At 45.4% G+C, this 16,311-nt stretch overlaps 1 protein-coding gene across 13 annotated transcripts in view; it reads left to right on the top strand.

Annotated features, from left to right (window-relative positions):
- Nucleotides 1–16,311, top strand: part of Fgfr2 (fibroblast growth factor receptor 2) — a 105,039-nt gene that overhangs the window by 84,023 nt on the left and 4,705 nt on the right. For all 13 annotated transcript variants that reach the window (XM_021169080.2, XM_021169077.2, XM_021169079.2 and 10 more), the window contains 7 exons: nucleotides 626–747; nucleotides 2,920–3,030; nucleotides 5,144–5,334; nucleotides 9,983–10,105; nucleotides 11,220–11,290; nucleotides 13,036–13,173; nucleotides 15,102–15,207. In XM_021169080.2, the coding sequence (XP_021024739.1) occupies nucleotides 626–747; nucleotides 2,920–3,030; nucleotides 5,144–5,334; nucleotides 9,983–10,105; nucleotides 11,220–11,290; nucleotides 13,036–13,173; nucleotides 15,102–15,207 (862 nt within the window). The remainder of the gene's footprint in view (nucleotides 1–625; nucleotides 748–2,919; nucleotides 3,031–5,143; nucleotides 5,335–9,982; nucleotides 10,106–11,219; nucleotides 11,291–13,035; nucleotides 13,174–15,101; nucleotides 15,208–16,311) is intronic.

Here is a 16,311-nt window from a genome sequence, read left to right as displayed (position 1 = left end):
AAAAAAAAAAAAAATGTAATTTGTGCTGTTTTCTATTTATTTTTTTCCTTGTTTACTTTGGGTTGTGATAAGGAATTCTAAACTTATGTCAAAAAGATATCGTGCCCGGTTTCTAGAAGTTTTTCTTAATGAGACACGACAAATTATTTGAAACGTGCTGAAGATTCCTACCCTGCAACTAGGCAATTGATGTAACCATAAAATCTACCGGTATTGAATAATAGTGATTTGAGATCTGCCCACTTTACAGGGACAGAAAATAAGGACAGACTTTCACTTTTTTCCCCTCCTCTGCGACATTTTAAATTGTAAATATTTAATTGGCTCAAGACCAAAAGCTCCCTATGGTTGGCATGCAGGGAGTCTGACCACCTCGCTAGCAAGGACACCTTCCATAAAGAAAAAGAAAATAAATGGAGAGGACAAATGTGAAATTTAATAGTCCCTCCAACAGTAATTGACGTTCTGGAAAAACATCACTAAGAAAATACCCCGCGTGTGTATCGGAGGCTCATTGGTTCCATATGCATGCCTCTGGAAGATTTTTATATTTAGTTCTGGGATTTCCCTCCCTGTGCCCCTCCGCCAGACTCTCGGTGTGCTAATCCCCTATTTACACCTTTAGGCTGACGCTGGGCAAACCCCTGGGGGAAGGTTGCTTCGGGCAAGTAGTCATGGCTGAAGCAGTGGGAATTGATAAAGACAAACCCAAGGAGGCGGTCACCGTGGCAGTGAAGATGTTGAAAGGTGAGTGGGCGGATGGGCGGGCGGGGAGGAGAGGGTCTTATCGGGAGTGAGCGTTCCTTTTGTGACATGTGAACTCTGCAGGGACGTGGGGTCAGAGAGCACATACTTGACCTGGCGGTTGAGGGGGTTTTCAGGATAAATGAGCAAATGAGACAGAGGATTTACCTTGAGCTGTGTGTACTTAAAAAGAGTTTAGCAGCAAGTTGTAGCTTGCTGGGCTGAACTGGTTTCTAACTCCTTAGAAGAGGTCGTGATTCTCTTCTTTTCTGTGTGTTCATGGGTTTAGAAAGTTTAGGGGGTTTAGGTGGTTAAATTTTGGACCCAGACTTTTAACATACAAATAAGGAGAGGTAGGTGTTAGAGTGGCAACTGGAGACAGAATGCCACATTCTGTCAAAATGTGGATTCAAAGAGTCGCTTAGAAGCCAAAAAGGAGCAAACAATTGGAACTGATGCACAATCCCAGGGACATGTAAACAATAATGCCACACTATAAATGCCCATTTTGTTTTTTTCTTTTTTCTTTTCTTTTTTTTTTGAGGGGAGGGGAGGGGGTCTGGAAATTTATACACAACCTTTGTAACACAGCTTGATGATGAAGCCCAAGGAGCTTAAATTGCTTTCAACTATTAACTTATCCCTGCATGGTATTCTTTTATAGCACGAGATAAAAGGAAAGGTCACATTATAAATCCTGTTGTGGGGAATCTCAGAAAGGAAGATTCCATGTTCAATGTCTCCCTGGCTTGTGGGCAGAGAAGTCTGGCCCGGGCCTGTGGGATGTGGCATGTTCTCATGTTCTCAGGAGTCCGACCTTTTTTTTCTTTGATAGGACACTTACCACATCCCTCCCTGATGAGACCATGCAGACAACAAAGGGCTGGGACATGGTTCATTTTCTCAGTTTTAGTTATTGACCTGAGACTCCCAGTGAAATCTGGGATGCTCCTTTCTTTGGAGACTGATGCCAGGGAGGAGATAGCAAGTATCGGGGCACCAGGGCAAAGGCAGCCCTTGGTATCTACTGGAAGCTATGGGTTGGGAAGGATCAGGCATCATACTTCTTTCCGCAGAACCTCTGGTTTTGAGATCCCTGGGGCTAGTGCGAAAGGGAGGGTTAGGGGTTGGCCCTTCCCTTTAAGCAAGATCTCCCACCATCCTTTTCATCATGGTCAGAGGACATTAGTCCCAAAGGCTTTTCAACATCCTTTGTGACAGCCAGAGGATGGCTGAGGTATAAGGAAGACAAGTGTACTGAGCCATGTGTCTGTCCATAGTCCTCTCTTCCCTCTTCTCTGTATTGGTCAGGATAGATTTTTGGACATCTGTGCCCCTATTTCATTTTTAACCCTTTTGCTTTTCTTTTAGCTCGGATTTTTCTTTTTTTAAATATTTATGTATTGAATTAGCTCAGTGGCAGAACACTTGAGAGGTGTGCACATGGTACTGGGTTTGCATCCTAGCATTACAAGAATCCAAACAACAGCAGAATTAACTGAGAGGAAAGCACAGCACACTGGAAATGTTCTTCCTCTTGTTTGAAGCTCTCTGTGAATCCATGTGTGTTGGGCCTCTGCCATGTGTGTGTCATGTATGTGAGATGTGACTTGTATCTCTGGTAAGGTGGTAGTTGGAGCTTTAGAGAGGTCTCTCTCTTTTGCTCACTCAGACTGTTTCTGTGTACACACACATTTATAGATGTGCTTATGGGCCTGGACCTAACTTTGAATAAGCTAAAGGCTCTGGAATTTTTGCTCTGTAAAAACAAATTTTCTAGTGGTCCCCAATGTTTTTCCTATGACTTTCTCCCCATTGTTCTTGGAGTTGTTTGGGGTGCATCAGGAAGTTTGACATGCTTTCTAGAAGGTACCGTGGATACATCAGAGGGTGGGGTTAATTCACAATCAAGTACTTCACTTCGAAAGACTTGGCCTTGGTGTTGTGGCCTAGATTTGGTCCCAACGTTTGCCCATGTGCCCTCTGGTGATCTCTATGATACTGAGCATGGCACTCACCGGCTTCAGCTTTTATCTCTTCACTGATTAGATGGGGAAGTGTTTCTGGCTCTAAAATTCAACTCCACGGTATTCTAAGAGTTTGATGGTCAAGAGCGATAGCTTGGGAGTTGGGAGAAACCAGCTGATTCATGGTTTGTCTAATTCGTGTTCACAGATGATGCCACAGAGAAGGATCTGTCTGATCTGGTGTCAGAGATGGAGATGATGAAGATGATTGGGAAACATAAGAATATTATCAACCTCCTGGGGGCCTGTACGCAGGATGGTGAGTACGATAAGAGTGTGTTTTCTGTCCACACCACACCGCTGACTGCCAGGTTTCAACTAGAAACAACTGGGCTCTTGGCTTTCTGCTTTTAGAGCATCTCAAGAATGCATTTTCCCATCAGGCGTGTTATACACACCTAGCCCAGGCACTCAAGATGCTGAGACAGAAGAGTTACAAGTTTGATACCAGCCTGGGATACCTAGGAAGACTCTCTCAAAACTACACAAAAGTAGAGGCTGGGAGACAGCTCAATCAGTAGAGGGCTGGTCTTGCACCGTGAGGACCTGAAGTGGATTATTAGAATCCATATTTAAAATTGAGCTCTTGTCGGGCATGGTGGTGGACGCCTTTAATCCCAGTACTCGGGAGGCAAGGGGCAGGCGGATTTCTGAGTTCGAGGCCAGCCTGGTCTACAGAGTGAGTTCCAGGACAGCCAGGGCTACACAGAGAAACCCTGTCTCAAAAAAACAAAAAACAAAAAAACAAACAAAAAAAAGAGCTCTTAACGAGGAGACAGAGGGAGGTGGATCCTGGGACTCACTGACCCCCTAGTTTAGTCTTCTCAGTGAGTTCCTGGTCAGTGAGAGATGCTGTCTAAAAAACAAGGCTGTCTTCTGGCTGCCACATAGACGCATACATATCTGCACGTGTATCTGCATATACAAATCCAAACATATCCACACGTACAGACACAACTTTTAAAAGTCACATTAACTCTACCCTTAGGAAGATGTTACCAGCCATGGGTACACAGCAGGTTTGTGTCTGCCCTCTAGGGGGCGTGGAAAGTTGGAAGTGGGGACTTCTTTGGAAAGGAATTTCTGCTGATGCTTTTGTTGTGTATGGGGCTAAGAGAGATTTCTTAAAATAAGAGAAGAGCTGTATGCTTTAGTTGAGAAGTTCTCTCAAAATGGGGACTGAGGAATCCTGTCTTGCTTTAGGCAGCAGATGGCTGAGCAGAATAGCTTCACAGAGAGAGTGGAAGGAAAGGGCAGTCTCCCCTCCCTCCCCCATCTCCCACCCCCTGGGGAGTGATCTCCTGGCTGCTCTCAGGAGTGCCTACTGGTACTTTAGAAATCAGCTTGACAGTGATGAGTAGATTTGAAAAATGCTTGCGCAGCTTCTCTTTTAGGTGTGCAGAGACTGGAACCTTCTTCTCCAAAGGGCGATTGTAGGTATTTTAGACTTTTGTGGACCTGTGGTCTCTGTTACAGATACTTGTCACTGCCATTGTATTGAACAAACAGCTTATATGATAGAGAAATGATTGGGCGTGACTGTGTGACAATAAAATGTGATGACCCTGACCAGTATCTGGCAGGATGTGGGGATGTGGCGTGGGGACCATTCTCTCCAACCCTTGGATCAACCCCTTGCTCTGGCTGTTTGAAGCCATTTAAATTCTATCTTTTATTTCATCCTATAAATTTAGTATTTACTTATCCTTACAATATATGTATATGCACATGCATGTACATACACACACAAAGTAGCTCAAGGGACCTAGAATGGCCATGCTTCTGATGGACATTGCTTTTCCAGGAAGACAGCAGTGTTTCTCAACCTGTGAGTCGTTCTACCCCCATAGGGGGTCCCCTAAGACCATCAGAAAGCACAGATATTTACATTATGATTCGTAACAGTAGCAAAATTGCAGTTATGAAGTAGAAATGAAATAATTTAATGGCCAGGGTCACCACAACGTGAAGAACTGTATTAAAGGACTGCGGCATTAGGAAGGTTGAGAAGCACTGCTCTAGAGGGAAGACGGGCATTCAAAGGAAAGGTGTTACAACTATGTCTTTTATTTCTTTAAGCCTTTGGAAGTTATTATGTTGATCATCATTTTGGAAAGATTAGAAATGGAGGTGCTCCCATTTATCCATACCTTTTTGAGTGGTAAAACCTTAAAAAAGAAAAAGGTTGGGGCTACCTCAAGTGATGGTATACTTATTTAGCGTTTACTACCGTGTTGTGTTCAAGGTTCTGGGTTTACTCCTCAACACCACAAATCCACTCTAGGTTGTAATGACCAAAGCCTTTGTTGAATCACCCCAGAATAGTTCCTCCAGCCTTTCCTGCTTTAAGGAGCCTCTCCCCTCTGCCACAGGACCTCTCTACGTCATAGTTGAATATGCATCGAAAGGCAACCTCCGGGAATACCTCCGAGCCCGGAGGCCACCTGGCATGGAGTACTCCTATGACATTAACCGGGTCCCAGAGGAGCAGATGACCTTCAAGGACTTGGTGTCCTGCACCTACCAGCTGGCTAGAGGCATGGAGTACTTGGCTTCCCAAAAAGTGAGTCCTTCCCATTCTACTTGGTTGGATGCAAATGCCAGTTAAGTGTCTTTGAGGAAGCTGGGTGGTTCAGACGTGCTCACTTGCTTGATCTAGTCCTTACTTGTCTTATACAACCTGGAAAATATTTGTGGTGTTATTCACGTTCTGGTTTAATGGACTCTTGAAAGGCAGGAGGCAGCCTCACAAACTCATAACAACTGCCGGAGAGCGGACCCTGCTTTGAGGCAGGGCAGGTGGGATGCTCCTGGATGACCTGGCTTCGATCGAGTGAGCTTAGGCCACAGTCTTGGGTGTTAAATTTAGACTGTTGAGCTCGATGTGGAATTAAATGATCTGAGAATGGAGATTGAGCACAGAAGTATTTTTGACATCAAGAGTCTGGGATATCTGTTTATTTTGTCTCCTTCGGTGACTCTGTGGTCAGAAGTTGGCCAGGTCCCCTGAGGTAAATGGTTGGCATTCCAAGCAAGCCACTTACAATGGAACGCTAAGCATTCCAGCTATTCTGGAAGCTGTGAGGCAGGTGCCCAGACTTTTCATGGGGATTTCAGAGGACCTAAGATAACCGTTCCTTACTTCCACACTTATGCTCTTCCCATAGAGATGCTTGGCTCCTACCTGGAGTGGAGCTTGCTGCAGTTCCATTGTCTCTAACTCCTCAGGTTGCCAAAGACAAAGGATCCCCTGGAGGGGCGCTTCTCTATGACTTGGAGCCTGGGCTACTTGAAGGGTCATTAATCTGGATTCCCCCAGGGGCTTCATTAGTGTCAAGAGTGAGTGAGGTGACCTGGTCAGATGGCACAGGTGCCACATACTACTTCTCAGCCTGCTCTCCATCACCTGGGAACATGGCTTAGAGTTAGTATGTGCTCCAAGTTGTGCTTTGTTTTATTTATTTTTTTCTTTTTCTATTTTCTTGAGAGTTTACAGCTTATAGCTTATATACTTTCTTTCTTTCTCTCTTTCTTTCTTTCTTTCTTTCTTTCTTTCTTTCTTTCTTTCTTTCTTTCTTTCTTTCTTTCTTTCTTTCTTTCTTTCGAAGCCACTATAAAACTTTCTGATATAGAGGGTTTAAGAAGCCAAATTTGAAGAGTTTTGAATTCTGATTTTATACATGCATGGTATGTGTGCACATAGTGGGAGCAGGCTGCCCCTGAGAAAATCTTTATCAAGGAGAAACAGACATTTGTTGGCCAGTGGTGGCGCATGCACTCAGGAGGCAGAGATAGTTTGAAGCCAGTCTGCTCTACAAAGTGAGCTTCAGGATAGCCATAGTATCCTTCATAATTTTATGCATAAAACAAAGGTTCATGACTTGGAACTTCCCACTCATGACATCTCGCCAATACTGCAAATGTTTTGGGTTTTGGGTTAGGAAATGTTGAGGAACCAAGATGTATGCACTTTATGTATATGTATACATGCATGTGCATATATATATGTATGTGTGTATGTGCATGTTTGTATATGTGTTTATATGTGTACATGCACATATATGTGTATTTGATTTAATGTCTGGCAGATGTGGATAGCTGTGGCATGATTTCCTCTTGACATGTTTGAACTATTGCACATGGAACCCTGGGCCGGGCAGTCAGCTGGAGGCAGCCTGTCAGATCCAGGCTTGGTTGCTGCTGTGCGTCCTTCTTGGTAGGAGATGGAGGAGTGCTTGCATGCAGTGGGCTTGCTGCTGACGGAGAGGTGGTAGAACTGGCTCTTCATTTTCCTTAGTCCTTCTTAGTCCTCCAGACTCTCCAGGAACTTGTTCTCTGGGCCAGGCTGTCCAGTGAGGTGTCATTCTTGATTTCTCAAAACAGGAGTCAGGAGTAACAGTAGGGGGGAAAATGCCAGTAAATGTGGAATTAAAGAGTAAGTGTATAAACAATCAGAGACATTTCGATAAAGCCCCTCTTCCTTCGGGGCCGTACAGTGCAAGGCTGGGACCCTGAGCTTGGCCCTTGGGGCTATGTAGACCTATCAAAGGTGAGTATCAGGGTCCTGTATGCTTTACAGTTTGCTCTTGTGTGTGGTACATTGCAATCACTGAGCTCCTCTTTGGGCCAAACTTTATCAGGTCCCAAGACACTGAAAGAAGTTGGTAGTTGGAATTTGGGCAAGTTCTGCTGTCGTGGTAGTCGTTTGGTTAGGGAAGCAGAGTGATCAAAGACAAGAATGTCCGACTGGAGAAACTGGATGGTGGTGAGCCTTCCCAACGGGAGGAAGACCTAGGAGCCAGGAAGCAGGGCAGGGAGTAATTTCTGTAGGAAACGCAGAGCTCACATTGAACATCTCTGAGAGCCAGTTAAGAGAAGTTGTCAACAGCAAGCCAGAGGATGAAACTCAACCCTGAAGGGGCCACACATCTTATGAGGCCAAAGAAGAGGGTGTGACTTCCATATGGTGGGAATTAGGGAGAAGCTGAGATGAAGGAGGCAGAGAGGGCAGGGTGTCACCCCTGGTGCCACTAAAAGTGTTTCTGGGCTGAAGTTGAGATCAGTTGTGTGTCCCTGTTCAGAGTCGGGGAAGGAGTGTGCTGGTCCACAACTATGTTCATGGTTCTGCCTCACCCCAGTGTTGTGGACTTGAGACTTTTTAGGTTGCAGCCAGTAGGTACAGTGGAGCAAGGGCTGTCACGTGAACTTTGCAAAGAGGGAATGAGCACATTTGGGGGTTGCAGAAACAATGAGGAGTAGAAGTGTCCTTACAAAAAACATGGTGATCATTGATTGCCAGACACCGTGTGGTTGTTTAGCTCTTGGTATTTTCCAGCTTCCTGGGATAGAGAGTGAGCAAGATGGTAGGTAGCAGTGGCCTATGGCAGCCTCTCTATCCCAGCTGAGCCTCTATGTGTGGTCGGAGCCCCCTGCAGGGGAAGCTAGATTCTTCTGACCACTCAGACTGCCAAACTCAGAGAGCACATGTCAGCAGGAACACACTACCAGGAGAACTTGGCCAGGGCCTTGGAAGTTGAATTTGAAGAGGCCTCCAAACCGGCGTTGCACTCCAGCCCAGGCAGAGCTAGCTGCAGGCAGCCCCGGGAGCTCTCAGATTTCCTGCTCCTAGTCTGGCTGGGGACATGCAGACTTGGGTGGCTTGCCTGCTTCCTTGTCTCTGAGTTTTGGCCCACCCACACACGCAAGGGAACACAGGGGATGCTTGGGCGTGGGTGAGGGCAGAGTTAAAATAATTCTTTATTCATGTTTCAAACACAGTTAGGCTGGTTCCCATTTTTACTTGGTCGTTTCATGGCGAGCTTACAATAAGCCGTTCCTAGTTTGCTCATCCAGTAGAGGAAGTCTCTCTGCTTCATGCGACAGTTAACCTTGGTTTGTAACTTATATAAAGGCATTTGAGGGTGATGCACTTCTAAAACACAGAGGTAGGTCCATGCAAAGGAAAGCCTGGCCTTTGGAAACAGTAATGACCAGACCCTTCCTGAGACCGTGGTTCCTATTGGCACAAAGCATCCTCCCATCAGATGTATCCTAGCAAAAATAGCAGTAGCAGGTCCTGATGTATGTGCAGATGCAGTTTCACCCCTGCACAGGCTGGCTGTTATAACAAACTGCACCTAAGAATGTGGACCGATGAGTACTGGCTGGGCAGGGAGCCAGGAGAGGACATGCTGGGCTGTGTCGCAAGCACATCATGTAAAAGGTGGAAAGGGGGAACCAAGAAAGTTTCTGGGCAGCAGTCCACAAAGGTAGGGGAAGGACAGTGACCACAGCCTGGCTGAAAGGATGAGCAGTAGAGGACAGACATTGGAGCCATCTAGGAGTTGGAATGGTTAGGACTCGAGACTAGAATATGATCCTTTCTGATTAAAAATCAAACAGAAATTGCTGCATCTAAGAATTGATGCTACAGGATGGAAGAAACACGCAAACAGCATGTCACAGTTTCTTTGCTTTAAGGGACATGGGAAGAGAAGAGTCAGCCTGAGTCTGTAAGAGAGGGAAGCAAGAGGGAGATTTGGGGAGGCTGCTACAAAGGGACCATTTCTAGAAACAGACCTCTGCAGTGTCCAGAGCTGAGGAGAGAGCAGACATGGGGCAACAGGAGAGATCAGTTGGGTCTAACAGTGAAGAGGGTCTTTGTATAGCCTAGAGGCCAGACTTTCCCACGTAGGGAAAGGAAAGGCAGAAATGATAGAGCTAGACTTTGCTGTTTGTAGAACATCAGGTCACATTGTTAGAGAAGTGGCCACGAAATGAAGACTGTTGGAGTTTATCTTTGTCATCTGAAAGTCAGGCTTTCCTGGGTAGAGAGAGCAAGTGTGAGCTCAAAGACTTTAGCATGGTATCTAATGTCAAGTGTGTGTGAAGCTACGGGAGATACAGCAGTGTGGTAGACACTTGAAGATAAAAGAGAACGTGGTTATATAATCAACTGTTACTTTCTGAGATGACCAGGGCCTTTGTTTGTTTATTTAGATTACAATGAATGATTACCATGCCTGTGGGAGCCTCTTGTCGATGCTAGTCAGCTGGTTGATTTTGCAGCCCAGGATGGCTCTTGCAGTAGTCTGCACCCAATTTTCGACTTGGGGTTTATTTTCTGTCTTGCATTTTTTCCAAGAGTGTTTTTCTTTTGGTTCTCAAAACACGTTGGGATTATATCCCTCTCTCTTCTTCTTTGATTGCAGTGTATCCATCGAGATTTGGCTGCCAGAAATGTGTTGGTAACAGAAAACAATGTGATGAAGATAGCAGACTTTGGCCTGGCCAGGGATATCAACAACATCGACTATTATAAAAAGACCACAAATGTGAGTATATGATGTAACACTGGAGAGCAGGGTGGCAAAGGTTACAGAATGAATGACACAGATTTACTGGTGGGAGAACCGAGGTGATTTTCCCCTCTGTGTTACACTCTGTTACTTTGCTTAACTCTTGATCAGCAGATCTAGGCTATATCTCTAAGATAGGTTTAGTATATACAGAGTGCTGTTTTATACAGAATAACAAGCAAAAGCCTCTAGGGCTCTGTGTGGCTCTCTCAAGAGCCTTCATAAGCAGGAGATGGCGAGATGGCTCAGCTCTCATAGCTATCACTAGAACTTGGACATTTGCTGGCTTCATTTTTGCCTACAGGCAGTTTATTTGTGTGCTAGGGAGGTAGATGATAATGAGCATATAAAGAAATGTCACTTTGATACTTTATTCAAAGAACCAAATCTATGCATCTTAGCCATTATATACAGAGCTAGCTGGAGTTTATTCCTACCCTAGCGGTAAATTGATGAAACCCATTAGAAAGGGGTGTCTTCATTTAGTTTAGAGTGTAATGTGGATACCCAGAAGTGGTGTGTAAGGGAGCCAGGGATGCCTACCACTGGGTGCTGGATGAGTGCTCAGGTTTGGAGCTCAAACTCAAGACAGGCTGGAGTAGAGAAATGAGAAAGAGACAGAAGTGAGAAGTCTACTTTCTAGACCTGGCTCTTGGAACCAGCCAGGAAGTCCTGGGACTTCATCTGGGGCCTCAGTTTTTTGGTTTTTTTGTTTTTTTTCTGGGGCCCTGTGCACGTCAACACAGTCATTTTCATCTGCACTCACTTGCCTTGCAGGCAATGCGCAGACTTGTCTTTCATGGCTCAGCGTCTCTCTCCACATGTTTCAGAAAGATGCGATAGGACCTAACCAATTCATGTGGTTCTGAAGTCCTTTATTTTAATCTTTGGCAAGATTAGGCAGCCAGGTATGGGAGCTCAAAAGCTGAGGCAGGAGGACTGCCAAGAGTTTGGGCCTACCCTGGCTAATTGTAAGTTGTGGGCCTATGTGGGCTACAAAAATGAGTCAGTACAATTACATAGGGCGTGATTCTGTTGGGCCCACAGCAGTACTCTTGTAAAACCTACAGGCATTTCCATTTTCTTACAGGGGCGACTTCCAGTCAAGTGGATGGCTCCTGAAGCCCTTTTTGATAGAGTTTACACTCATCAGAGCGATGTGTAAGTAACTCTGTCCTTGGCTTATACATGGGTTGGGTTGCAGAAATATTACAGATCTCACTTGTCCATAGAAGGCATGGGAGTCGGGGATCTCAGATGGCAGGAGTCTATGGTAGACTGGTGCCCAGTGTTTGGTTACTGATTTGCCTACCTTTGGAAGGTAGAGACACCAGCCTTCTGCTGCCAGAGTGGAAGTACCTCCAGCGATCACAGATGGCAGTTGCTCACTCACCACTCTGTCTCATCTCTTGAGTGGGTGGCATGCTCTTCACTCCCTTAAAGAAACACTCTTAGCTGGGCCTGGAAGTGCACATGTACACCCTAGCACTCAGGAGGATCATAAGTTCAAGACCAACCTAGACCACATGTAGTAAGTCCAAGGCTAGACAGGGATATGTAGTGTGTACCTATCTTTATAAAAATGAGAATAAAGAAAAGACTGAAGCCCTTCTGATTTAGGAGTGTGTGATTCTTCTCTGGCCCAGGCTTGTCCTGAGAGGTTGATGCTGGATAAGGCGTGATCAGTTGGGATGACAACCATATCTGCTAGCTGTGGCTACTATAATAATTTAAATCTTCTCTTAACCTTTGATAACATCCTAGAAATACAGTAGACATTATATAATATTTCTCTGATGACTCATATAAACTACTGTTAGAGCCAGGCTCCAACTGATAATATAGATTGGGGGATTTAGCTGAAAGATGTTATTGGGAGAAACTGGGCCAAAATGCTTCTTTTTGCCAGTTCCTGTGGGTCTATAATTATTCCAAAAGACATCAGCGTTGTTGTTGTTGTTTTGTTTTTGTTTTTAATTTGGATATGCTGGGATTTTGTTTGTGTATTTGGTTGGGTTTTTTTGTTTTTGTTTTTGTTTTTTTAAGGTTTTTGATACAGGTATTGAATCTACACCATCAGCCTTCCTAGGAGGAATAAGTCACAGTTTTTAACTTGTGTGGGAATACACTGAGGCTCCAAGCTGGTTTTGTTTACATTGTGGCCCTTGCTTGGTAGAAAACCAGGGACAGTGTCAGTGTTGAAGCTGACCTTACAGAGTCAGTGTGCAGGACATACATAACCTCTGAGTCTCTGCTTGATTGTATCATAGACTTAGTGCTCCAAACTCGGTTGGGGAAATTCAGATGTGGTTCTCTGTGAAATCAAGTACGGAGAGTGCCCTGAGAGAGAGGTCTTCTCACTCTCTGCTGTCTGATGCTCTTTTCTTGGGGCATGAAATTCCTCCATGCTAATCCCAGCCCTGTGCTGGCTCCCTTCACATCACACTAAGTCGAAGCGTCTGCCCGCCACCTAGGACAGGCATCCTCTCACAGAGTCAGCGTTTTTGGCCTTATTCTGTCATCTGTAGATCCAGGTTCTTGTGTCAGCCACACAGCGAGGTGGCTGATTTAGAGAGAAGAAGCCTGAAATCAAGGAGTCAAGACCCTCCCACCTCCACCCCCACCCCCCACCGCATGACTATCTCCACAGAAAAGACAAAGAACTTTAAGAGGTGGCCGTGCGGCTCTTTGTCTATCTATGGAAAATTCCATCAGACCATCCACATGTCGTCCTCATTTAGGGAGGCTCCTTGGGGGTCAGGAAAGGGCATGTAGGATGGATTGCGGGAGGGCTCATTTATCTATGGATGTAAGAAGTGAGTGCGTGTTTATTTTTTTAACTGACATGTTTAGGTTTCTGCAATCTGGACGCATTACTAATGCTATGTTTTCTCTTTTCTTTGCAGCTGGTCCTTCGGGGTGTTAATGTGGGAGATCTTTACTTTAGGGGGCTCACCCTACCCAGGGATTCCCGTGGAGGAACTTTTTAAGCTGCTCAAAGAGGGACACAGGATGGACAAGCCCACCAACTGCACCAATGAACTGTAAGGGCTGTAGCCACCCCTGCTGATAATGTAGTGGGCTGACCCCTGCTGACAGTGCAGTGGGCTCATCCCATCTGTCCTCTCTCCAGACATGTCTTGGGTTCCTCAGGCTCCCATTTTCTAAACATGCTCTAAGCAGAAGAAGAATGGCTAGAGCTGCCTGGGTTCAATCCCAGTACTGAGATAGATACTTACACAGACAACTGTGGCTTATCCAAAAGAATGAGCAGCATCCTGCCAAAGTGTGTGGAGTGGGCCTTAAATCTGGCTGCCATGGGAAGGGAAAGCCACACAGTGACAGGAGTACTCCATAGGTCAGGCATGCTAGGATGCTTTGGGGCTGCCCCTGTAAAATATACATGGTTGTTCACAGTGCTGGCAATCCCAAGTGGGAAATGGGCTCCTTCCAAAGCACCTTTAACCAGGGATGATCGTCACGACAGCTAAGCACGGTGGCTCATACTATAATCCCAGCATTATGGAGGCTGGAGCAGGAAGGCAAAGTTGAGGCCAGCCTGGGCCACAAAATGAGACCCTTTTTTTTGATAAAATAAAGTGAAAATAAGTTAATTTTTTACAAAGTGATGGGGATGGGGAGGTAGCTTATTTGGTAAAGTGATTACCATGCAAGCATAAGGACCTGAGTTCATTCCTAACACCTACATCAAAAGCTGAGTGCAGTGGTGTGCGCAACCTGTAATCTCACAGACCGCAGAGGTAGAGACAAGCATCCTTGGGGCTTGCTAGGCAAGCAGCCTAGCCTAAACCATCAAACTTCAAGTCTCAGTGAGGGACTCTGTTTTGAAGCATAAGATAGATGGTTTCTGAAGAACAGTATCTATGGTTGACCTCCAACCCCCAAATGTGCATGCAGGCCAGAATGTCCGCATGCACATGCGCACACAAACACACACACACACATGAGAGTGGGCAAGAACAAAAAATATGAAAAGAAAGTTGCCATTCCATCAACCACACTTCCTCAGATTGAATGGGTTGCTGTGTTTGCTTACCCATATTTGAGAGCTGGGAACTCCAAGTTTACCCGGGTGCCATCATTGGGGTACCATTTCTGAGTATGAACGTATGGGCTGGTTTCTAGGAATGCTTCCCTCACACTGTAAGAGAAATTGTGTTGTGTTAATGACGCGTGCCTTGGGCAGTGAGGTGCTGCCCCCTCCTCTGGGGCAAACTAAGAAAGCAATTGTCCCCGAGACCGCCTTCTATTGTGTGCTTCTTCATGGGGATTTTAGAGCAGTAATCCCATGAGCGCTTTCTGGTGTACAGTGGAAGGCTAATGAATGGCCACTTTTTATAGCGTATTATATAAAGGCATTTATTGTGTGCCCCGTGTTCCTGTCGCTTTTTCTAACATAGAGGGTCTGTCGAAACTCATAATCAAGATAAGGCGGGAAGCTCGGCCTGCCCCGAGAGTTGATCAGGAAGTGCAAAGCTCCTTGGTGGCAGATTAGTTGGCATAAACCTTCAAGTGGTGGTTTCTGATTTTTTTTTTTTTTAAACTGAGGAACTTTTGTCAACAGACTTTTTAAAACAAAACCCAAAGTGTAGTTCAAGAGGGAACATTTGGGGAGGGAGAAGGGAGGCAGGCTGTAAACCTGTCCCCTTCCACTCTCTAGAGGATTCTGAAAAGTATCCAATGCTGTGGTAGGTCACACTGTCACAGAGATAGCAGTGAAGCACGCACACACACACACATACACACACACACACACACACACCTACCTCTGTCTGGGTACAGAGCCGCCCTCCTATAACATTCTGTTTACAGAGAAGTTTCTGTAATGGTAGTGTTTGTGTAGTTACATTTTCTTATCTAGGGCTTGTCTCCATGCCACCTGTTAGAAGTGACCATGTCTGTATATCACATGCTTGGTGACACCAGTTAACCAGAGAAATCCTTTCCCCAGGTACATGATGATGAGGGATTGCTGGCATGCGGTGCCCTCACAGAGACCCACATTCAAGCAGTTGGTCGAAGACTTGGATCGAATTCTGACTCTCACAACCAATGAGGTAAAAGCGTCCCTCCAGAAGCTCAGAGCCCCTGTGTAGCTCAGGAGTTGCCCGTTTGTTGAATACAAGCTCCAGTGTTGGAGTTGGGAGCCCCCACCATTTTTAGGGTCAGACAGAGTTAAACTGTGTGCTCCTTTTCAGTCAGGGTTTTTTTGTTTTTTTGGTTTTTTTTTCCTTCTCAGAACTGAACTTTGAGAATTCTGACTCACAAGACTGGAGGCTGAGGCCCAGGGTGTCTGTGTAGACAGAGGGAGAGGTGGAAATGTTTTGTGGTAGCGTTTTGGTGTGCGTGGGAAGGTGCTGGCATGTAACATGCACCCCGGATCCCATGTCCTGTTGGTTAGTGTGAATGCTGCTTGTGCTCAGCGGCTGGCCAACTTGATGGAAGGCAGTGACATTCTGTCCTTTCCACATGTCACTTGCCTTATGTGATCCTGTCTGGGAAGGCATGTGGCTTGGATCTTTCTGTGTGGCATGTGTGTCATACATATCATGTGTGACTTACATTGTATAATTCTGTTATAAGTGACAGGATTTTTAAGTGACAGTTGGTGTCTGTAGTTAAAATATTGATCATAGGGGTGGGGTTGAGGGGTGGGGAGCTAGCTGTCAGCAGTGTGCTTACCACACAAACATGGGTTTGATATCCAGCACTCATACGGAAAGCCTGGTGTGGTGGGGTTCTCTTGTTATCCCAGCATTGGGGAGGCGGAGACTGGTGGACCCCTAGAACGCAATAGTCTGCTGACCTAACCTAGAAGGCAAGCTCCTGTCTCATAAAACAAAGCTTCCGCATGCATGGACACCCACATCCATGTGAATACACACATAAAATATTTTATTTTCTCTATAATTTATGCCCACCAAAGATAGCACTTCTGTTACTCTTTGCCTATATAAAGCCCTGTCTCTGGCTTCAACATAAATTGAACAGTCTTTAGGGTTTTAGAAGGAATATTCTATGAGCAGATAGGCCCACACAGTCCAGGGAAACTCCATGAATTTTGAGATATTCTCTTAACCAAACAATACTCCCTCCCAAAGAAAAGGTAGATGCAGCTGTTTTCACACCAATAAAGAAAAGGTAGATGCAGTTGTTTTCAC

The sequence above is a fragment of the Mus caroli genome, chromosome 7, assembly GCF_900094665.2.
Source record: "Mus caroli chromosome 7, CAROLI_EIJ_v1.1, whole genome shotgun sequence".
In the NCBI taxonomy this organism is placed as follows: Eukaryota; Metazoa; Chordata; class Mammalia; order Rodentia; family Muridae; genus Mus; species Mus caroli.
This window is presented reverse-complemented; position numbering and strand designations above follow the sequence as displayed.